Source organism: Oncorhynchus nerka, linkage group LG22 (genome assembly GCF_034236695.1).
Source record: "Oncorhynchus nerka isolate Pitt River linkage group LG22, Oner_Uvic_2.0, whole genome shotgun sequence".
Taxonomy (NCBI): domain Eukaryota; kingdom Metazoa; phylum Chordata; class Actinopteri; order Salmoniformes; family Salmonidae; genus Oncorhynchus; species Oncorhynchus nerka.
In genome coordinates, this window is record NC_088417.1 from 63819898 (window position 1) to 63843660 (window position 23763).

A 23763-nucleotide genomic window follows, 5' to 3' on the forward strand; every position below is an offset into this window, starting at 1 on the left:
CACTATCAAACAGTTGTATCAAAGTTTGTCAAACATAAGCATTATCGACCTGTGGTACACGAGTGGCACAGCGGTCTAAGGCACTGCTTCTGCAAGAGGCGTCACTACAGTCCCTTGTTCGAATCCAGGCTGAATCACTTCCGGCCGTGATTGGGGGTCCCATAGGGCAGCGCACAATTGGCCCAGGGTCGTCCGGGTTTGGCCGGGGTAGGCCGTCATTGTAAATAAGAATTTGTTCTTAGATGACTTGCCTAGTTTTAAATAAAGGTAAAATAAAAAAATTAATGTTGGGTTCTAACATTAAAAGACAGCTAATTGATTACACTTCATTACAATGATGGATATACAGTGCCTTCAGAAAGTATTCAAACCTCTTGACTTTTTCCACATTTTGTTGTTTTAGATCGTGAATAAAAATGTATTAAATTTATATATTTTTTGTCACCGTCCTACACACAATAGCCCATAATGTCAAAGTGGTATTATGTTTAAAAAAAACGTTATTACAAATTCATTTCAAATGAAAGGCTTGAGTCAATAAGTATTCAACCCCTTTGTTATGACAAGGCTAAATAAGTTCAGGAGTAAAATTGTGTTTAACAAGTCACATAATAAGTTGCATGGACTCTTTGTGCAATAATAGTGTATAATAATGTAACATTATTTTTGAATGAGTACCTTATCTCTCTACCCTGTGCGATACATTCACCTATCAGCAGGACCTTAACCTAAAACACAAGGCCAAATATACACTGGAGTTGCTTACCAAGACGACATTGAAAGTTTCTGAGTGGCCTAGTTACAGTTTTGACCTAAATCGTCTTGAAAATCTATGGCAAGATTTGAAAATGACGGTCTCGTAATGATCAACAACCAACTTGACAGAACTTGAAGAATTTAAAAAAGAATAATGGGCAAATATTGTACAATCCAAGAGTGCAAAGCTCTTAGAGACTTATCCAGAAAGACTCACAGCTGTAATCGCTGCCAAAGGTGATTCTAACATGTATTGACTCAGGGGTGTGAATACTTACGTAAATTTGATATTTCTGTGTTAAATGTTCAATAGATTAGCAAAAAAGTCTTAACATGTTTTCACTTTGTTATTGTGGGGTATTGTGTGTAGATGGTTGAGAGAACACAATGTGGAATACGGGTATGAATACCTTCTGAAGGTACTGTATGTTTGAAAGTAAAATAATTTCATACATTTTAAATTCCCCAAGGTCAAATATCCTCAAGATGTCTTGAACATTGCTTCTAACGTTGCTTTTGCCAATGCTTTTCTATCTGCCTTTTAACAGCCAAATACGAACATGTGATTTGTTCCTTGCTGGGTCTTAGGCTATAAAATAGTTTTATGTTATTCCAGTCCCATTAAGTGTCTGTCAAGGTGACGTCACACTTCTCACAGTCACAATGCATTTAACTAAGAGTGCCAGGTCTCAAAGGAAGTTTTGTCCTGAATATCACAATGGTTTTCGTTACATACGTAATTACATTTTTTTATCCCGCCTCTAAGATGGATATTTTGCATCTCAAAGACGAAATGCTTTCAGAGATTCTAATGAGGATGCGTCTTTAAATATTTTGTGTAGACCTAGACTTGATTTCTTTAATTACTTTATCTTCCCCTTACACCCCTGTAAAAATTCAACTGGAGAGATGAAAGGAGCCCAATACATATAAAGCTATTATAGTATGATTTTTTTGTGAATTCTCAAATGGGTGTATTGAATGAATTTCGCAATGAGCTATTCTTCCATCTTAATGTTCATGTTTTTGCAAGGTTTTCTGGTCTCCTGACTGACTGACGCTTCTTCCTGGTAACCATTTCACTGTATCAAATTGACTATCTACATAATAACCATTGCCATTTTCTAGGCAGTATATGGGTTGTATTGCTTTTGGGGGGGTTGGGGATGGGTTGCTATTGCTAAGTACCTCTATCTCTCTAACTCTCTTTCTCTGTCTATCCGTTTGGATGCGGGTGCTGGATATGGGTCCTCTCTTCTCTCACCTGTAGTTGGGGGGAGACCTGGGAGGAGGTGTTGGGGGAAGTCCAGCAGTAAGTGAGCCCTTCCGTTTCTCCATTTGCCTGCCCCCATCTGCATGTTGCATGCTCTTAGAGGTTCTAGCTGGGGTCAAAACTTAACTGCCACACAGTTCAAAACTGAACAAGCTACACACTCACGCCTCACCTTTTGACCTTGCTTGCCACTGATGGGGAAAAAAGATCACGTATTCCAGTGGACGATTGCTCAAATTGCGAAATCATAGGCCGAAATTCTGACTGAAGATATACAAACTAGTTTCGACCTCTGCAAATCAGAGCATTGGAGAATGTATTTCTCGTGTCAGGATTTCAGCTTTAGTGAATGTACAAAATCACATTTGTCGATCATGACATTGTCTTTAAAAATAAATCATTAGATGCCACCATTGTTATTTGAAACCCACTCTGAGCACTTGACAACAAAAATGAGTTTGGAACCTGTCTCTTCATCGAAGGTTGCTAGAGAACCGTCGAGGAGGTACATTCTGGATTCATAGTTGTGCTGATGTCCTGTATGTCTTTTTTGTGTGTGTGCATGTGTGTGTGACTCAGGTGGGACAGAACTTTATTCCCTCGTCAGTTCCCAACACATTCGCCCCATCGCCCACTCCTGCAGTGCTCAGCAGTGGCCTCAACGACCTGTTTGAGCTCTCCACAGGCATGGCCATCACCACAGGAGGCTATGTCACCCCAAAGTCTGTGAGTACCCACAGCTCGATGCTTATGTTGATGTTCAATGCTAATGCTATCCAGAGCTTAATGTTAATGTTAGCACTATGTTGGGATAAAGATTTTCATTGCTGAGTTAGCACACCAGCAAGGGCAGAGAATAAAGCTCATCAGAATGCTAATGCTAACTCATTAGGACCTAGCAAGTAGAGAAATGCATACAGAAAGGGGGATACCTAGTCAGTTGTACAACTGAATGCCTTCAACTGAAATGTGTCTTCCCTATTTAACCCAAACCCCTCTGAATCAGAACCTTGAGCCCTGCCTCAGTCGCTCTTCATGTAGGACAGTGTATAAATATAGTTATGACATTGTTTGGCAGGGGTGGAAGGAGGGGTGTGTTAAGTTCATGTTGGCATCAACAGGCTCCACCCTAGATTCCTGTTCAAAATGGTTAATTTAGATATACCATACAGTTGAGTCATGCAGACAGAGTCCTCGCTGTGTTATGTGCGCTGTTGATTGGTACGTGTAGCAGCAGGACAAAGCATCCTGTCCAAGGTATCCATCTTAATTTACAGGTTCCATTCTCCATCTCCCTTTGTGTCTGACTCAATACAATGAGTGGGCTACACAGCACAGACATGTAGTTCAGCACTTGTTGTGCAAATCCTGTATGACTCAGGTTGCCATTTTCAAATTACCTTCTTTGCTTTCTCTGCTCCCAGGTATTGGTGAAGCAGTTTGCATGTTCATATTTCTTTATTTATTGTCTATCTCTTCCCCCAGATATGGCTGCCTGCAGTGAAAGCTAAAGGGCTAGAGATCTCAGGCACATTCTCCCGCCGACAGGGCCAAATGTACATGGACATGACCTTCACCAACAAGGCCCTGCAGCACATGACCGACTTTGCTATCCAGTTCAACAAGAACAGGTGAGAGAGGGTGCGACTGGTATCAAATCCTATATGCCATCTCTTGCTATTGTGCCCTTAGTCACAGTGCGATCTAAGAGGTTGACACAGTGTCTCAGGGTCTTCGGATAAAGACTCAAGACAATATCTCATCTATACCAGCATTCAAGGTCCTCTGTGGCCTCACTGTAAAAAACGTCTCTCTGCCTTTTGTTCACACGAACCTTGTATTTAGTTGCTCATTTCACTTATAATTCACTGTATCACAATTCTAGTGGGTCAGAAGTTTACATACACTAAGTTGACTGTGCCTTTAAACAGCTTGGAACATTCCAGAAATGATGTCATGGCTTTAGAAGCTTCTGATAGGTTAATTGACATCATTTGAGTCAATTGGAGGTGTACCTGTGCCTACCTTCAAACTTTGCTTGACATCATGGGAAAATCAAAATAAATCAGCCAAGACCTCAGAAAATGTTGTTGTAGACCTCCACAAGTCTTGTTCATCCTTGGGAGCAATTTCCAAACTCCTGAAGGTACCACGTTCATCTGTACAAACAATACTACGCAAGTATAAACACCATGGGACCACGCAGCCGTTTACCGTTCAGGAATGAGACGCGTTCTGTCTCCTAGAGATGAACGTACTTTGGTGCGAAAAGTGCAAATCAATCCCAGAACAACAGCAAAGGACCTTGTGAAGATGCTAGAGGAAACAGGTACAAAAGTATCTATATCCACAGTGAAACGAGTCTTATATCAACATAACCTCAAAGGCCGCTCAGCAAGGAACTTCATCCCAACCATTAAGCACGGGAGTGGCAGCAACATGTTGTGGGGGTGCTTTGCTGCAGAAGGGACTGGTGCACTTCACAAAATAGATTGCTCTTTGAGGAAGGAAAATTATGTGGATATATTGAAGCAACATCTCAAGACATCTGTCAGGAAGTTACAGCTTGGTTGCAAATGGGTCTTCCAAATGGACAATGACCCCAAGCATACTTCCAACGTTGTGGAAAAATGGCTTAAGGACAACAAAGTCAAGGTATTGGAGTGGCCATCACAAAGCCCTGACCGCCATCCTATAGAACATTTGTGGGCAGAACTGAAAAAGTGTGTGCGAGAAAGGAGTCCTACAAACCTGACTCAGTTACACCAGCTCTGTCAGGAGGAATGGGCCAGAATTCATCCAACTTATTGTGGGAAGCTTGTGGAAGGCTACCCAAAACGTTTGACCCAAGTTAAAACAATTTAAAAGCAATGCTACCAAATACTAATTGAGTGTATGTAAACTTCTGACCCACTGGGAATGTGATGAAAGAAATAAAAGCTCAAATAAATCATACTCTCTACTATTATTCTGACATTTCACATTCTTAAAATTAAGTGGTGACCTGAGTTTAAATGTATTTGGCTAAGGTGTATGTGAACTTCCCACTTCAACTGTATATTATGTGCACTCGGCTCCTTATGTTGGTACAGTATGGGAGCATACTGTATGATAACTAAACACGACCACTAGTCTGGAATACAAGGAATTGTGAAGAGCAGACCTATACACTGTATATACAAAAGTATGTGGACACCCCTTTAAATTAGTCGATTCAGCTATTTCAGCCACACCCATTGTTGACAGGGCCATGGAATCTCCATAGACAAACATTGGCAGTAGAATGGCCTTACTGAAGAGCTCAAACATTCAACGTGGCACCGTCATAGAATGCTACCATTCCAACAAGTCAGTTTGTCAAATTTCGGCCCTGCTAGCGCTGCTCCGGTCAAGTGCAAGTGCTGTTATTGTGAAATCGAAAACTGAAAGTTGGTAGGCCACACAAGCTCACAGAATGGGACCGCTGAAGCACTTAGCACGTTGTAAATCGTCTGTCCTCTGTTGCAACACTCACTACCGAGTTTCAAACTTCCTCTGGAAGCAACATCAGCACAAGGAACGGTTCGTCGGGAGCAAGATGAAATGGGTTTCCATGGCCGAGCAGCCATGTATCACAATGCCAAGCGTTGGCTGGAGTTGTGTGTAAAGCTCGCCGCCTTTGGACTCTAGAGCAGTGGAAACGCGTTCTCTGGAGTGATGAATCACGCTTCACCATCTGGCAGTCCCACGGATGAATCTGGGTTTTGCTGATGCCAGGAGAACGCTACCTGCCCCAATGCATAGTGCCAACTGTAAAGTTTGGTGGAGGAGGAATAATGGTCTGGGGCTGTTTATCATGGTTCGGGCTAGGCCCCTTAGTTCCAGTGAAGGGAAATCTTAGTTTTACTGCATACAATGACATTCTAGACCATTCTGTGCTTCCAACTTTGTGGCAACCGTTTGGGGAAGGCCCTTTCCCGTTTCAACATGGCAATACTCTTGTGCACAAAGTGAGGTCCATACAGAAATGGTTTGTTAAGATCGGTGTGGAGGAACTTGACTGGCCTGCACAGTGCCCTGACCTCAACCCCATTTTGGCTGAAAGGAATCAAGTCCTTGCAGCAATATTATAACATCTTGTGAAAAGCATTCCCAGAAGAGTGGAGGCTGTTATAGCAGCAAACTCCATATACCAGCTCCATATTAATGCCCATGATTTTGGAATGAGATGTTCGACGAGCAGGTGTCCATACTTTTTCTCATGTAGTGTATTTAGCTCCAGTCACCTGAAGCACTTAAGACCCTGTTATGCAATTTATGTTGTCTAGTTTCGGAGTGATCCCCACCACCCCTCTGCCCATCCACACTCCACTGATGCCCAGCCAGAGTATTGAAGTTTCCCTGCCTCTCAACACCATTGGGCCAGTCATGAAGATGGACCCACTGAACAACCTACAGGTAAACTCCTACATGTATTTTCTGGTTATGTAAAGCATGCTCGGCAAGAGCAGCCTACCTCTCAGGGATTTTTCTGCCATTTTTAATCCTTGGACGGGCTGCCAAAGCATTTTTTTCGGATTACCGAAGTCTAAACAGTGTACATTTATAAAATAAAGACCTAGATGCACTATTGTAAAGTGGCTGTTCCACTGGATGTCATAAGGTGAAAGCACCAATTTGTAAGTCGCTCTGGATAAGAGCGTCTGCTAAATGACTTAAATGTAAATGTAAATGTAAAAAAAATTGGGATTGGAAAAACGCTTTCAGTGTCAACTTAAACCAGATGTAAAGTAAATAGAAAAGATAATGGGCCTACAGTGCCTTCAGAAAGTATTCATACCCCTTGACTTATTCCACATTTTGTTGTGTTACAGCCTGAATTCAAAATGGATTACATTTTTTTCACCCATCTACACACAATACCCCATAATGACAAAGTGAAAACATGTTTCTAGATTTTTTTTGAAAATGTATTTATATAAGGATTTACACCCGAATCAATACTTTGTAGAAGTGCCCTTGGCAGCGATACCAGCTGTGAGTCTTTCTGTGTAAGTCTCTAAGAGATTTCCACACCTGGATTGTGCAACATTTGCCTATTATTCTTTTCAAAATGCTTCAAGTTCTGTCAAGTTGTTTGTTGATAATTGCTAGACAACCATTTTCAATTATTTCCAAATATTTTAAAGTAGATTAAAGTTAAAACTGTAACTCTGCCACTCAGGAACATTCACTGTTTTCTTGGTAACTCTTGGTAACTCCAGTGTTTTAGGTTATTGTCCTGTTGAAAGGTGAATTCATCTCCCAGTGTCTGGTGGAAAGCAGACTGAACCAAATTTTCCTCTAGGATTTTGCCTGTGCTTAGCTCTATTCCATACATTTTTTTTATCCTGAAAAACTCCTTAACAATTACAGCCCTTAATGATTACAAGCATACCCAAAACATGATGCAGCTACCACTATGCTTGAAAATATGGAGAGTGGTACTCCATAATGTTTGGGCAAATCCAACACAACACATAACACTTTGTACTCAGGACAAAAAGTGAATTACTTTGCCACATTTTCTTGCAGTATTATATTAGTGCCTTGTTGCAAGCAGGATGCATGTTTTGGAATATTTTTTTTCCTGTTTCCTTATTTCCTTTATACAGCTGACTGAGTGCGGTCTTAGTGCCAGCATCTGTTTGTGGTGGTAAATAAACAGCCACGAAAAGTATAGCTGAGAACTGTCTAGGCAAGTAGTGTGGCCTGCAATTTATCACAATATACTCTACTTCAGGCAAGCAAAATCTAGAGACTTCAATAGATTTTGTGCACCAGCTGTTGTTTACGAATATGCACAGACCACCGCCCCTCGTCTTACCGGAGTGTGCTATTCTATCCTGCCGGTCCAGCGTATATCCCACTAGCTGAATATCCATGTCGTCATTCAGCCACGATTCCGTGAAACATAGGATATTACAGTTTTTGATGTCCCGTTGGTAGGATATTCGTGATCGTATCTCGTCTATTTTATTGTCCAATGATTGCACGTTGGCGAGTAATATTGACCATAACGGCAGATTTTCTACTCGCCAACTGCGGGTCCTGACGGCTCTTCGTCCTCTGTACCTGCGTCGCTTCCTCTTGCGAATAACTGGGATGTTGGCCCTGCCGGGCGTTTGGAGAATATCATGTGAGTCTTGCTTGTTGTTGAAAAAATCTTTGTCTAATCCGAGGTGAGTGATCGCTGTCCTGATATCCAGAAGCTCTTTTCTGCTGTAAGATACGGTTGCAGAAACATTATGTACAAAATAAGTTACAATTACAGCGAAAAACCCCCACATAATAGCACAATTGGTTGGGCGCCCGTAAAACTGCTGCCATTTCTTCCGGCGCCTTCCGGGCCCGATTTCCCGATAACGATGGAGTTTAGGCTTATGAGTGTTTTTAACGATGCATCTTTCCTACCACGTTACTAACGAAGGTTCTGGGAAACACATTGGCTTCTAAAGATAGATCGTAGAAAGGTTCTAATGATGATCTACGAAGGTTCTGGGAAACGAGGCCCATCATCTTCGGTCTTTCTCTTGTATTTTAATGTTCCTGTTGACTCTGTGATAGAGGAATTCTAAATTCCTTTATGTTTAATTGCTAAAACCAATTCACACTCATTTCTAATTCATTAATGAATTGTAAGTTCATTAATTATGCATGAAGTAGATTGAGACCAGTCTTAAAAGCCAAGTAAGAGCGTTTAATTCCAGAGAGTACTAACTACATACACAGATTTCCACAGGTTATAAACTCAAAATGACATCATCAGTTTCCCACGATAGCCCCGTTGTTTTTTGTTTAGGTCCGGAGATGCTTTCTACTCCCCTCATAAACCAGACATTACAATCTGTCTAAAAGATATACTTTTCTCCCACCAATGGAACATAACCCAAACATTCTTATCTTGTCTGCTATATCATTTTCTCCCCCTTAAACTTCCCAAAAGGCACAGACAATTAATTTGTTCTGCTTACATTTTCAGTAACAGCTTAACCAAGAACTCATAATAGTATTAGAATAAATGGTTCTAATCAATAATGTATACATAATTAATCATTTCAAATATAATTTCCTCTAACACTGTAATCAAAGCCTGCCAGGTTAAGCACCCTACTTTTTGCCTGAAGCTTGTTTAAAGAAGAAACTCCAGCAACGCCAGTGTGCCTGATTTGTTTTTTTCTCTCCAACTATACGTACCAGTCAAAAGTTTGGACACACCTACTCATTCAAGGGTTTTTCTTTATTTGACTATTTTCTACATTGTAGAATAGTAGTGAAGACATCAAAACTATGACATCACACACATGGAATCATGCAGTAACCAAAAAAGGGTTAAACAAATCAAAATATATTTTATATTTGAGATTCTTCAAAGTAGCCACCCTTTGTCTTGATGGCAGGTTTGGATACTCTTGGCATTCTCAACCAGCTTCATGAGGTAGTCGCCTGGAATACATGTAATTTAACAGGTGTGTTTTGTTAAAAGTTAATTTGTGGAATTTCTTTCCTTTGTGAGTTTGAGCCAATCAGTTGTGTTGTGACAAGGTAGGGGTGGTATACAGAAGATATCCCTATTTGGTAAAATACCAATTCCATATTATGGCAAGAACAGCTCAAAAAAGCAAAGGGAAACAGTCCATCATTATTTTAAGTCATGAAGGTCAGTCAATTCGGAAAATTTCAACTGAAAGTTTCTTCAAGTGCAGAAACCATAAATCATTATGATGAAACTGGCTCTTGAGGACCGTGAGAGGAAAGGAAGACCCAGAGTTACTTCTGCTGCAGAGGATAAGTTCATTAGAGTTACCAGCCTCAGAAATTGCTGCCCAAATAAATGCTTCACAGAGTTCAAGTAACAGACACATCTCAACATCAACTGTTCAGAGAAGACTGCGTGAATCAGGTCTTCATGTTCGAATTGCTGCGAAGAAACCACTACTAAAGGACACCAATAAAAATAAGAAACACGAGCAAAGGACATTAGTCCGGTGGAAATCTGTCCTTTGGTCTGATGAGTCCAAATTAGAGATTTTTGGTTCCAACCACCGTGTCTTTGTGAGAAGCAGAGTAGGTGAACAGATGATCTCCACATGTGTGGTTCCCACCTTGAAGAATAGAGGAGGTGTGGGTCTGCTTTTTTGGTGACACTGTCTGTGATTTATTTCGAATTCAAGGTACACTTAACCAGCATGGCTACCACAGCATTCTGCAGTGATATGCCATACCATCTGGTTTGCGCTTAGTGGGACTATCATTTGTTTTTCAACAGGACAATGACCCAACACACCTCCAGGCTGTGTAAGGGCTATTTGACCAAGAAGGAGAATGATGGAGTGCTGCATCAGACGACCTGGCCTCCACAATCACCCGATGTCAACCCAATTGAGATGGTTTGGGATGAGTTGGACCGCAGAGTGAAGGAAAAGCAGCCAACAAGTGCTCAGCATATATGGGAACTCCGTCAAGACTGTTGGAAAAGCATTGCAGGTAAAGCAGGTTGAGAGAATGCCAAGAGTGTGCAAAGCTGTCAAGGCATATGGTGGCTACTTTGAAGAATCTAAAATCTAAAATATATTTTGATTTGTTTAACACTTTTTTGGTTACTACATGATTCCATATGTGTCTCTTTTATTTATAGTTTTGATGTCTTCACTATTATTCTACAATGTAGAAAATAGTACAAATAAAGAGTCTTGAATGAGTGGTACTGTAGATTTTTCCCTCCTGGAACAACGTACAGTGTGCAAACTCCTCTTTCAAGCCCGAGACCAATGGAAAACAAAAAAACAAGCTATATGCATTTTATAATAAAAGTTCATTTCAAACTTCAAGATATCCTCAATGTATGGCATTTGTTTATATGCTTTTGATCCTGTCTTTTTTACAGCCTCGTTGAAGCATATATACAACTAGGTATTAAGTCCCCAGAGAAAGCAAGATTCTAAATGCTGTTTATCAAACTATAATCTACAGAATTAGGTGCTTCTGTCTTGCGTCCGAGAGATGAGCTGGAGGGTTCAGTCTTCAGCCCACACACATGGCCGTCAAGCTGAGGACAGTAAAGCCTGTTAGTAGTTTGAGCCCACAGTGTTGGCTCTAATGTGCGCCACCACCACAGGACAGCCACCAACTGGACAATGGACTCCAGCTTTCAGTGCCCCCGCACAAACTTTCTTTTCATAAGCTCACATTTTTATGGAGGTAAGGCAATTCACTGGAATAGCTTTCTGTAAATCCAGTCTCAGAAATTCAATACATAGCCCTTTTTTAAAGCTCTGTAAATTATTTGATAATATGCATAAGAGCACGTAGGCCTATATAAGGGCAATATATAACAGCTACTCAGCTATCCTGGAAAGCAGCCCATCCATCAGCAGACTTTAGTAGTTCCAGTCATCTCATTTTCACTGTTCAGTGGCTGAGAGAGATGGCACTGGAAACCATTCAGCCAAAATAACACTACTTTACAGGGCTCTCCAGCTGAGACGGCTACTTTATTTGTTCCTATATCCCAGGCTAGCCTCCATCCTATAATGATTCCTCCTTTTCTGTTCTTGCCTTCCCGGCATGGGTATTGTTTGTGTGTGTGTGAGAAAATATCTGTCTCTCTGAAGGCCCGGTGGTAAGCAGACCACCTTTAGAGTGTTTGAGCTCACCACACCACAGCTTTTCATCTGGATTGGATCCACATACTGCTGAAATGAACACTGCTCATATAGTATCTACTTACTCATAAATGCAGAATGACATTCAATAGTGAATATTCAACCGCTTGTGTCCTTTTTTTCCAGAAGACTTGCTCATGGGGCTCCCGAGTGGCGCAGCATCTCAGTGCTAGATGCGTCACTACAGACCCTGGTTCGCTTCCAGGCTGTATTACAACCGGCCGTGATTGGGAGTCCCGTAAGGCGGTGCAAAATTGGCACAGCGTCGTCCGGGTTAGGGTTTAGCCGGGAGGCCGTCATTGGAAATAAGAATTTGTTCTTAACTAACTTGCCTAGTTAAATTTTTTAAATGTTTGGCGCCTGTAGTGACGCATTTTGCCAATCACACTTGTCCTTAGGCCATTCTACAAGAAAACAGCAGATTGAGTAATTGATAATAATGACTATAAATATCTACCAATCCCACCATTCAGCAGCTTCTATTCCTAGTTGCTGGAAGGGACACTACTGACCCTGATTCACCTCAGTGTTCATTCTAATAATTACCTCAGAGTCCCTAAGTTGTAATGAAGACTTCTAAGTACTAACAAAGATAAGTTATTGTCAGCTTTGGTACTTAATCACAACACAGCCTAGGGATATTTACCATGTGATTCTGACACCTCTCCCACACTCCCCATTGTGATGCGTCTTGTGTTTTGATATACTTTATTAGTATGTCTATGACTCTGATCATGTGACACTAAACAAATCAAAAGGCCTCTAATGAGCTTGGGTGTTTTATCATGGGGATTTTTTGAAGCCCAGACAGGACATCAGTTTGGTTCAGATGTGTAGGTGGAGACGATTGTCCTTTTGTGGATTAATTTGATTTTCTGTCGGAGCTCTAATTCCATGTTGTGTCACGATGCGAGTTGCGTTGTGAGCTTATGGGGGAAGTTTTTCCACGGAATCGACAACTCCGTCATACTAGATGAGGTTTGTGTGTTTTGTATTTATGTCTCTCTCTCTTTGTGTGTGTGTCCTCGGTGCTTAGCAATGCGCAACTTTCACACACTGTTCCTGTCAAGTACAGGTGAGGCCGGCCAGGGTCTGGTCTTCTGATAATGTCTATTCGTGAACAGAGTAAGGACTGCCTGCCGGAGGGTCACTCCATGAAGCGAGAAATATGAATCAAGTTCAGAGAGAGCTCAGAGTGCCCATGAGGGCTGTATCCTGCATTAGTGCAGAGTCCAACAGACCACACACTCAGCTTTAAGCCCTCGCCACCCACACTCACAAATAGACACCTCTCTAGTCTCTCAGTCTCACTTCTGTCTAGCCATGACAGACACTGCATGGACATTTCAAGATCACTTTTTCTTATTTAGAGCAATTCTATATTTACAGTTGTCTGCCTCATCTTTCTCATGCTCCTAAGTGCTCAGAAGTGTTTGAGGGCTTATTGGAATTCTATATGTCCAAATCAGCCACCTCTAGTGCATGGCACTAAGGCACTGACTGATGTCATATTAACGTTGTGTTGCCTTTTGTCCACAGGTGGCTGTGAAGAACAACATTGATGTTTTCTACTTCAGCGGGCTTATCCCACTCAACATTTTCTTTGTGGAGGACGGTAAAATGGGTACGTGTGTCTGGAAGCAACACTCTCAAACACTCAATATCCAGCTCATTACCATAGCAGTAGAGCCATTATCACCAAAGAGTTTGAGGAATTTATTTTATACCAACACAAGGACCTTTTGTAGCTCCCCGCTCAGTTCAGGTGTCACTCTTGTTTCCCCCCCATCTTCATCTGCTTCAGAGCGACAGGTGTTCCTGGCAACCTGGAAAGACATCCCCAATGAGAACGAGCTGCAGTACCAGATCAAGGAGTGCCACTTAAACGCAGGTAGGCTTCTTTACCTCTGTGGATGAAAGCTATATGTACCTTTGAACACTAACTTAAGTTTTATGCACCATGTGAGAAAGAAAAAAACAAACATTTCTGACCATGATATGTACTCTAAGGGCTGTCACTATTTTTATCTGTGGGGTTTTCCTCCCACTGCTCAATGGTATGAAAACACTAATACAGATCTAGAATGAAAATGTACACTGTGTTTGTGTTGGAGAGGATCATCTTTCACCCTCCTAACCCTGACTGTACTGAAACCCAGCCTATCGAGAAACACAAGGCTTTCAAGCAGTACGGCTCAAAAATGTCCATCATCGGAGCTGTTCACGCTATGCTTTAAAAATGTAACCTTGCGTGATTCAGTCTTAAAGCGTGAGGACATGAGTTGATCCACAATGCTGCTAATATTTGTGGATGACATACACACCACATAGTCATCTACAGTAATCAGGCACAAACACAAATGATAAAAAGACAATTGAGTCTCATCAACAATCTAGCTTCCTGTATTCTTTTTTATGTCAAAGGACATTTGTTAGGTGATGTTGAAATTGCAGCTTAGTGTGGTTTTGAACACACTACCAAGAGTACAATGGGATAAGATCTTTTGTCCTTTTTTTAACTGCTTCGAGCACAAGTGAAGGACAGTGTCGAGTTGGTGTCGTTTCCTATCGATTGAGTGCTGGTGATTCAGTGGAAGGAGATGTTATTTGATGAGGAGAAAGCATGCAGAGAAGGAGGAAATGCATGAAGAGCGCTCTATGCATCTGCCTAGCTGTCAAAAGTTCAACTTATTTCAACTTTTGACGCATGTAAAATGGACAAATGACATCCATTAACCTAATGAGGCCAATAGAAAAACCTTTTGCTCATGATATGCTCAGTCAGTTTTTGGAAGATATGACATCTCTGGGTGTGCTTGTGTTCGGTGACTTGTTGGTGTTTTTGTCATCCTAAAATATTATTTGGTAATATATCAGGCCTATTGTCCTCACGGAGCTCACGTCTGAATCACACTTACTACTACTATCCTCTCCTTTCACAGATCTAACAAGCCAATTACAGGGCAGATAAAGGGCCGTCCTTGTTTTGGGAAAGTTATATTGGAGGGAAGTAGCTTTAGTTATTGTTTAGTCTATATGCAGGGTTTTATTTACCAACCTAGACAGGTGGTACCGCAGGTGACCTTTTGAAACCATCAAACCACAAAGTCATCAAATCCCAGTGGGTCAGACGCTTACATACACTCAATTAGTATTTGGTAGAATTGCTTTTAAATTGTTTAACTTGGGTCAAATGTTTTGGGTAGCCATCCACAAGCTTCCCACAATAAGTTGGGTGAGTTTTGGCCCATTCCTCCTGACAGAGCTGGTGTAACTGAGTCAGGTTTGTAGGCCTCTTGCTCTCACACACTTTTTCAGTTCTGCCCACACATTTTCTATGGGATTGAGGTCAGGGCGTTGTGCCACGCCAATACCTTGACTTTGTTGTCCTTAAGACATTTTGCCACAACTTTGGAAGTATGCTTGGGGTCATTGTCCATTTGGAAGACCCATTTGTTTCATCAGATCAGAGGACACAAAAAGTACGATCTTTGTCCCCATGTGCAGTTGCAAACCGTAGTCAGGCTTTTTTATGGTGGTTTTGGAGCAGTGGCTTCTTCCTAGCGGCCTTTCAGGTTATGTCGATATAGGACTCGTTTTACTGTGGCTATGGATACTTTTGTACCTGTTTCTTCCAGTCCCTTGCTGTTGTTCTGGGATTGATTTGCACTTTTCGCACCAAGGTACGTTCATCTCTAGGAGACAGAACGCGTCTCCTTCCTGAGCGGTATGATGGCTGCGTGGTCCCATGGTGTATATACTTGCGTACTATTGTTTGTACAGATGAATGTGGTACTTTCAGGCGTTTGGAAATTGCTCCCAAGGATGAACCAGACTTGTGGAGGTCTACAATTATTTTTGAGGTCTTGGCTGATTTCTTTTGATTTTCCCATGATGTCAAGCAAAGAGGCACTGAGTTTGAAGGTCGGCCTTGAAATACATCCACAGGTACCCCTCCAATTGACTCAAATGATGTCAATTAGCCTATGAGAAGCTTCTAAAGTCATGACATCATTCTCTGGAATCTTCCAATCTGTTTAAAGGCACAATCAACTTAGTGCATGTAAACATCTGACCCACTGGAATTGTGATACAGTGAAATAAATAAAAATGTGTTTTTTTGTTTTATTTTTATTTAACCAGGTAGGCCAGTTGAGAACAAGTTCTCATTTACAACTGCGACCTGGCCAAGATAAAGCAAAGCAGTGTGACATAAAACAGAGTTACACATGGATAAACAAAAGTACAGTCAATAACACTATAGAAAAGTCTATTTACAGTGTGTGCAAATGGAGTAAGGAGGTAAGGCAATAAATAGGCCATAGTAGCGAAGTAATTACAGTTTAGCAAATTAACACTGGAGTGATAGATGTGAAATAAAATAAATAAATAATCTGTCTGTAAACATTTGTTGGAAAATTACTGTCATGCACAAAATAGAAGTCCTAACCAACTTTCCAAAACTATAGTTTGTTAACAAAAAATGTGTGGAGTGGTTGAAAAACAGTTTTAATGACTCCAAGGTGTATGTAAACTTCTGACTTCAACTGTACCTACTCATTCAAAGGTTTTTCTTTATTTTCACTATTTTCTAAATTGTAAAATAATAGTGATGACATTAAAATATGAAATAACTCATATGGAATCATAGTAACCAAAAAACTGTTAAACAAATCTAAATAAATTGTAGATTCTTCAAAGTAGCCACCCTTTGCCTTGATGACAGCAGTTGCACACTCTTGGGCTTCTCTCAACCAGCTTCTGCATTTCCAACAGTCTTGAAGGAGTTCCAACATATGCTGATCACATATGTTGGCTGCTTTTCCTTCACTCTGCAGTCCTACTTATCCCAAAACCATCTCAATTGGGTTGAGGTTGGGCGATTGTGGAGACCAGGTCATCTGATGCAGCACTCCATCACTCTTCTTCTTGGTCAAATAGCCCTTACACAGCCTGGAGGTGTGTTTGGGTCATTGTCCTGTTGAAAAACAAATGATAGTCCCACTAAGCGCAAACCTGATGGGATGGCCTATCGCTGCAGAATGCTGTAATAACTATGCTGGTTAAGTGTGCCTTGAAATCTAAATAAATCACAGACAGTGTCACCAAAAAAGCACCATCACACCACCTCCTCCATGCTTCACGGTGGGAACCACACATGCAGAGAACCCGTTCACCTACTCTGCGTCTCACAAAGACACGGTGGTTGGAACCAAAAATCTCAAATCTGGACTCACCAGACCAAAGAACAGATTTCCACTGATCTAATGTCCATTGCTCTTGTTTCTTGGCCCAAGCAAGTCTCTTATTATTGGTATCCTTTAGTAGTGGTTTCTTTGCAGCAATTCTACCATGAAGGGCTGATTTACGCAGTCTCCTCTGAACAGTTGATTTTGAGATGTGTCTTTCTTGAACTCAGTGAAGCATTTATTTGGGCTGCAATCTGAGGTGCAGTAAACTCTAATGAACTTATCCTCTGGAACAGAGTTAATTCTGGGTCTTCCTTTCCTGTGGCTGCCTCATGAGCCAGTTTGATCATAGTGCTTGATGGGTTTTGCGACTGCACTTGAAGAAACTTTCAAAGATCTTGAAGTAATGATGGCCTGTTGTTTCTCTTTGCTTATTTGAGCTGTTCTTGCCATAATATGGACTTGGTCTTTTCCCAAATAGGGCTATCTGATCGGCTCAAACGCATTAAGAAGGAAAGAAATTCCACAAATTAACTTTTTAAGAAGGAACACCTGTTAATTGAAATGCATTCCAGATGACTACCTCGTGAAGCTGGTTGAGAGAATGCCAAGAGTGTGCAAAGCTGTTTTCAAGGCAAATGGTGGCTATTTTGAAGAATCTTAAATATTCTTTGATTTGTTTAACACTTTTTTGCTTACTACATGATTCCATATGTGTGATTTTATAGTTTTGATGTCTTCACTATTATTCTACAATGTAGAAAATAGTATAAAATAAAATAAAACACCCCTGAATGAGTAGGTGTCCAAACCTTTAACTGGTACTCTATATATAGTGAGGGGAAAAAGTATTTGATCCCTTGCTGATTTTGTACATTTGCCCACTGACAAAGAAATTATCCGTCTAATTTTAATTGTAGGTTTATTTGAAAAAAATCCAGAAAAACACATGTCAAGAATGTTATAAATTGATTTGCATTTTAATGAGGGAAATAAATATTTGACCCCTCTGCAAAACATGACTTAGTACTTGGTGGCAAAACCCTTGTTGGAATTCAGAGGTCAGACGTTTCTTGTAGTTGGCCACCAGGTTTGCACACATCTCAGGAGGGATTTGGTCCCACTCCTCTTTGCAGATCTTCTCCAAGTCATTACAGCACACATTCAGCTCCCTCTAAAGATTTTCTATGGGATTAAAGTCTGGAGACTGGCTAGGCCACTCCAGGACCTTAATGTGCTTCTTCTTGAGCCACTTCTTTGTTGCCTTGGCCGTGTGTTTTGGGTCATTCTCATGCTGGAATACCCATCCACGAACCATTTTCAATGCCCTGGCTGAAGGAAGGAGGTTCTTACCCAAGATTTGACGGTACATGGCCCCGTCCATCGTCCCTTTGATGCGGCGAAGTTGTCCTGTCCCCTAAGCAGAAAAACACCCCCAAAGCATAATGTTTCCACCTCCAAAGCATAATGTTTCCACCTCCATGTTTGACGGTGGGGATGGTGTTCTTGGGGTCGTAGGCACCATTCCTCCTCCTCCAAACATGGCGAGTTGAGTTGATGCCAAAGAGCTCCATTTTGGTCTCATCTGACCACAACACTTTCACCCAGTTGTCCTCTGAATCAATCAGATGTTCATTGGCAAACTTCAGACGGGCATGTATATGTGCTTTCTTGAGCAGGGGGGCCTTGCGGGCGCTGCAGGATTTCAGTCCTTCACGGCATAGTGTGTTACCAATTGTTTTCTTGGTGACTATGATCCCAGCTGTCTTGAGATCATTGACAAGATCCTCCCGTGTAGTTCTGGGCTGATTCCTCACCGTTCTCATGATCATTGCAACTCCACGAGGTGAGATCTTGCCTGGAGCCCCAGGCCGAGGGAGATTGACAGTTCTTTTGTGTTTCTTCCATTTGCGAATAATCGCACAAACTTTGTCACCTCACCAAGCTGCTTGGCGATGGTGTTGTAGCCCATTCCAGCCTTGTGTAGGTCTACAATCTTGTCCCTGACATATTCAAAGAGATCTTTGGTTATGGCCATGGTGGAGAGCTTGGAATCTGATTGATTGATTGCTTCTGTGGACAGGTGTCTTTTATACAGGTAACAAACTGAGATTAGGAGCACTCCCTTTAAGAGTGTGCTCCTAATGTCAGCTCGTACCTGTATAAAATATACCTGGGAGCCAGAAATCTTTCTGATTGAGAGGGGGTCAAATACTTATTTCCCTCATTAAAATGCAAATCAATTTATAACATTTTTGACATGTGTCTTTCTGTATTTTTTTGTTGTTATTCTGTCTCTCACTGTTCAAATAAACCTACCATTAAAATTATAGACTGATCATTTCTTTGTCAGTGGGCAAATGTACAAAATCAGCAGGAGATCAAATACTTTTTTCCCTCACTGTATATCTCTGGTTAAAGATTGACGTTTGACGTCTGTTCATGTACTCAATTACTCATGCCCATCCCTATGAAGCTCGCGGCCAAACTCCCACACTGTTTTGGGCTCTAGCAGCGTGAAGCAGATACTGCGTGGGAGTGAAGACTTGCATCTCGCACATCGCAATATCTGTAGTGCTGCTCAAGGCAACATCATTTTGCCGAGTCTACTTTTAATTGAAAATTATGACATTGTTGATTTTAGATGCTTTTTAAATTTATTAGACTATTTTCCTCTGTTCAGTGTCTGTTCTTTTGTCCATCTTAATCTTTTCTTTTTATTGGCCAGTCTGAGATTTGGCTTTTTCTTTGCAACTCTGCCTAGAAGACCAGCATCCCGGAGTCGCCTCTTCATTGTTAACATTGAGACTGGTGTTTTGCGGGTACTATTTAATGAAGCTGCCAGTTGAGGACTTGTGAGGCGTCTGTTTCTCAAACTAGAGACACTAATGTACTTGTCCTCTTGCTCAGTTGTGCACCAGGGGCCTCTCCCACTCCTCTTTCTTTTCAGGTTAGAGCCAGTTTGTGCTGTTCTGTGAAGGGAGTAGTACACAGCGTTGTATGAGATCTTCAGTTTCTTGGCAATTTCACACATGGAATAGCCTTCATTTTTCAGAACAAGAATAGACTGATGAGTTTCAGAAGAAAGTTCTTTGTTTCTGGCCATTTTGAGCCTGTAATTGAACCCACAAATGCTGATGCTCCAGATACTCAACTAGTCGAAAGAAGACCAGTTTTATTGCATCTTTAATCAGCACAACTGTTTTCAGCTGTGCTAACATATTTGCAAAAGGGTTTTCTAATGATCAATTAGCCTTTTCAAATTATAAACTTGAATAACTAACACAACGTGCCATTGGAACGCAGGAGTGATGGTTGCTGATAATGGTTCTCTGTACGCCTATATAGATATTCCATAAAAAATCAGCAGTTTCCAGCTACAATAGTCATTTACAACATTGACAACGTCTACACTGTATTTCTGATCAATTTGATGTTATTTTATTGGACAAAAAATAAGCTTTTCTTTCAAAAACAAGGACATTTCTAAGTGACCTCAAACGTTTGAACGGTAGTGTACATTTTTGGAAGATGATATCTCTGGAAGATGATTATGAAAATGTATTTTCTTTTGCTGCCTACATTTTTCCTCAGTCAAATATGGAGAGTCTTATTATGTTACCACCTCTGTTTTTAGATGCTTTCTTTGTAGCGTGACAAACAATTCTCCAGTAGCCTAATTTAAAACAAGGCTCTTTCCACAGCCACAGTAGACCCATGAGTCATGCAAGCGAGAATAATAGCATAGCAAATACAAAATGTTTGCCACCAAGTAGGCAACATACTAGCTAGCTAATTAAGGTAATCTTTCAACACATTAAATGGTCTTGAATCATACTTTTCATTTTAATGGATATAACATTTTCCCAGTAATCAATGTTTGTTTCCCTTGTTCATCTGAGGACCTAGAATGTCATTGTGATAGTGGTTGGATGGTTTCAAAGGCTGTTATTAAAACACAACTGACATCCTTTCTGCCCTGAAAAAGACAAAAAGACATTTCACTTTTTTTTGCCCTGAAAATTACAAGGCACTAATTGGCCACACAAAAATACAAACACCACTTAAGTTGCATCTCACATTCAAACAAAGTAGGGTAACAAAAAGCAGCCATTTACCATCTATGACTGACAAGTGTTGCTCAAAGGTAAATGGTTAGAGCAGTATGGAGTTGGGAGCCTTGACCACTAGAAGCTTCCCTGCAGACTGTAACATAATAGAGACTAGTCATACGGGAAGCTTTTCCACTGCACTGTAGGAGAGATTAAATTTATTCCCCCACTGCCACTTGTCCTGCTTCTTTTTTTTTGACACTTGTCTTTCTCCTTCTCTCCATCCACCACCTACCTCTCAGGACTCCTTTCAAGGCATTTTGCCTCACCCCTCCCCCTCTTTCCCCGAAGGAGACTTCACACAAGCTCTTTAATGATAGCCCACACCATGCCTGGTTGCCCCAGACAACAGAGTGACTGAGGGCTGAGAGCAGTGGCACTGACGATTGCTCAGGACAGGACCTACAATGGGACATGGGCCTCAGGGTCAGACTTTATGGTAGTGGTAGTTTGTCCATTGACCTATGGTTTGAAGCCCATTAGACATAGTGTCTATAGTGACATCCCCACCTCTAGATGTGAGATCTGGAAGTTGTAGTAGCTACTCCCTATATTGACAGTCCACATAAGAGTACAGCTTACAGGCTAGGTTACATCCATGACGTTCAATATATTGCTTCAATGTTCACAGCTCTGTTCCTCTTCCTCAAAGTCTGACTTGGATCAGGACACTTTTTTTCACTTAGAGGGACTAAGCTCCAGCAGTTGTTTCATGAAGCTAATGTAGATATAATACTGAGCTGCTCCCCACTGCCAGTAGTTAGCCAGGCTCACAGAGAAACCATTAGAGTTGCCTTCAGGGTACAGATTGACTGGGACAGAGGAATAGGCAGCTGATGTAGGTCATGGCAATGTGTGTAGTCTAATATGACTCAGAAAGCAGCTAATGGCCTAGTTGTTGGTTTTTCACATACTGTTATTATTATTACATTATTACATTATTGTCTTACATTAAATCAATCTCCTTCACTCTTGTTGTATTGAGTCCCTCAGTCCTTTTTTTAGATGACGCTGCAAACCAACAATGGAAACTGTAGAAACCACTGCATATATAGCCCAATACCTAGTAATAAAGCAAAAACCTCGTGTTCCTAGACTAGAGAATGCAGTTCCCAAAAATGAAGCTACTACTGTACAACACAATGCCTTAGTCTATAGAGAACTCTCCTCTCAGATGTGTATGTCTGAATGAGTACTGTCAGTAAAAAATATATTAATTACAACTGCTGAACTGCACTACAATGGAGAATGCACTTATCCAATGTGCACTTATCAGTAGTTGACCGTAGAATAGCCTACAGCCCATGAGGCTAAGCTTTGCCTGTGTGGCGCTGATCTCCACATAAAGTAGGGTTGGAAAATTCCTGAAATCTTCCCAAAATTCCCATTTTAAGTATTCCCCCGCAGCCTATTCCCTCATGACTCCAGAAATCCTGAAAAAACTGAGAATTTATATCCACACGTCTAGTATATACCTGACTCATATGTAATGTGACCTTGCAGACACTGTGACGGGGAAGCTGCAGAATGACAACATTTACACCATCGCCAAGAGGAACGTGGAGGGCCAGGACATGCTCTACCAGTCACTCAAGCTCACCAATGGCATCTGGATCCTGGCTGAGCTCCGCATCCAACCCGGCAACCCCAACTACACGGTAAAACACCCGCCTAACCTCAACGCTCCTAATTCTAAACTCAGAAGTCACTTACTGTTTTTGTCAGTAGAAGTCTGAAGTGCCAAGCAGAAGGCTCTTTATATTTCCACCCTTCCCTCACTAGAGTACCAGGCAAATAAACACTTTTGTGTTTTGTAAACGCTGTAGTCATTGCGTGACCTTCATGAGTAGACTTGGTCTTTAATGGAATGTTTGAACCCAGGAAATAATTGATAGCCCTTCTCACTGAGACAGCACCTTCGCTACACATGAAGTGCATGTTACATCCAGGAAGTGGTACCTAGAGATGGTTTATGGAAGTAATACAAGTTATCAACCTTTGTTTTACACACACCCAGCTATATCCTATTCCCTTATCATATGTTTGAAGGAACCTGTTCATCATTGAGGACTCATTGGGAATGACATGTCCTCTGGCAGAGTAATGGGTGACCTCGGCAGCAGACGTGCTGCTTGGTTAACTTTTGCTCCTCTAGATTGGCTATGAACAAGGTCAAAAGACCCATATAACACTGCAAAATAGCTCCTAAATACAGGCATGGTCAGGTCTAGGGCTTTTGCGTTGACCGTATTACCGCCACACTGGCGGTCACGAGTCATGAAGGCAGTAAAATTCCAGGTCACCATTTAGTCACGGTAAATGGTGACGGTGATGACCTCTAATAAAAATAGGAGAACCAGCTTTCTATTGCCTAGGCCTACTATATTTATTTCTCAACTTTCCTAATATTAAGCACATTGTTTATATTTACAACAAGAGTATATAGCCTACCTGGCTGGCATGAAAATAAACGGGGAAAAGCTCCTCCATTCGCTATTTAAGTGCATAGATGACATGTGTTTTTTCCCGCTGACCCTGTTTCGATACAGGTGCATAATAATGGTCCATTCAAAATCAAAACAAATTTCACCCATGCTATTTAGGATATTTAAAGACAAGATTAAAGCAAGAATAGTCTGATGGGTGACAATATTAGCCTATATCTTGTGAATTATATATTTTATTTTTTTATTTCACATTTATTTAACCAGGTAGGCTAGTTGAGAACAAGTTCTCATTTACAACTGCGA

General features: G+C 41.2%; 1 protein-coding gene across 3 annotated transcripts in view; it reads left to right on the top strand.

Annotated features, from left to right (window-relative positions):
- The window catches only part of LOC115105476 (AP-2 complex subunit beta), a 63574-nt gene that overhangs the window by 35169 nt on the left and 4642 nt on the right, over positions 1-23763 (top strand). Inside the window, exons 15-21 of one of the 3 annotated variants that reach the window (XM_065007306.1) lie at positions 2027-2068; positions 2609-2755; positions 3515-3660; positions 6337-6466; positions 13252-13336; positions 13517-13603; positions 22517-22671. In XM_065007306.1, coding sequence (XP_064863378.1) covers positions 2027-2068; positions 2609-2755; positions 3515-3660; positions 6337-6466; positions 13252-13336; positions 13517-13603; positions 22517-22671 — 792 coding nt within the window. Of the gene's footprint in view, positions 1-2026; positions 2069-2608; positions 2756-3514; positions 3661-6336; positions 6467-10316; positions 10535-13251; positions 13337-13516; positions 13604-22516; positions 22672-23763 lie in introns of those variants that run through there. The other 2 variants (XR_010460532.1, XM_065007307.1) reach the window with 2 other exon arrangements.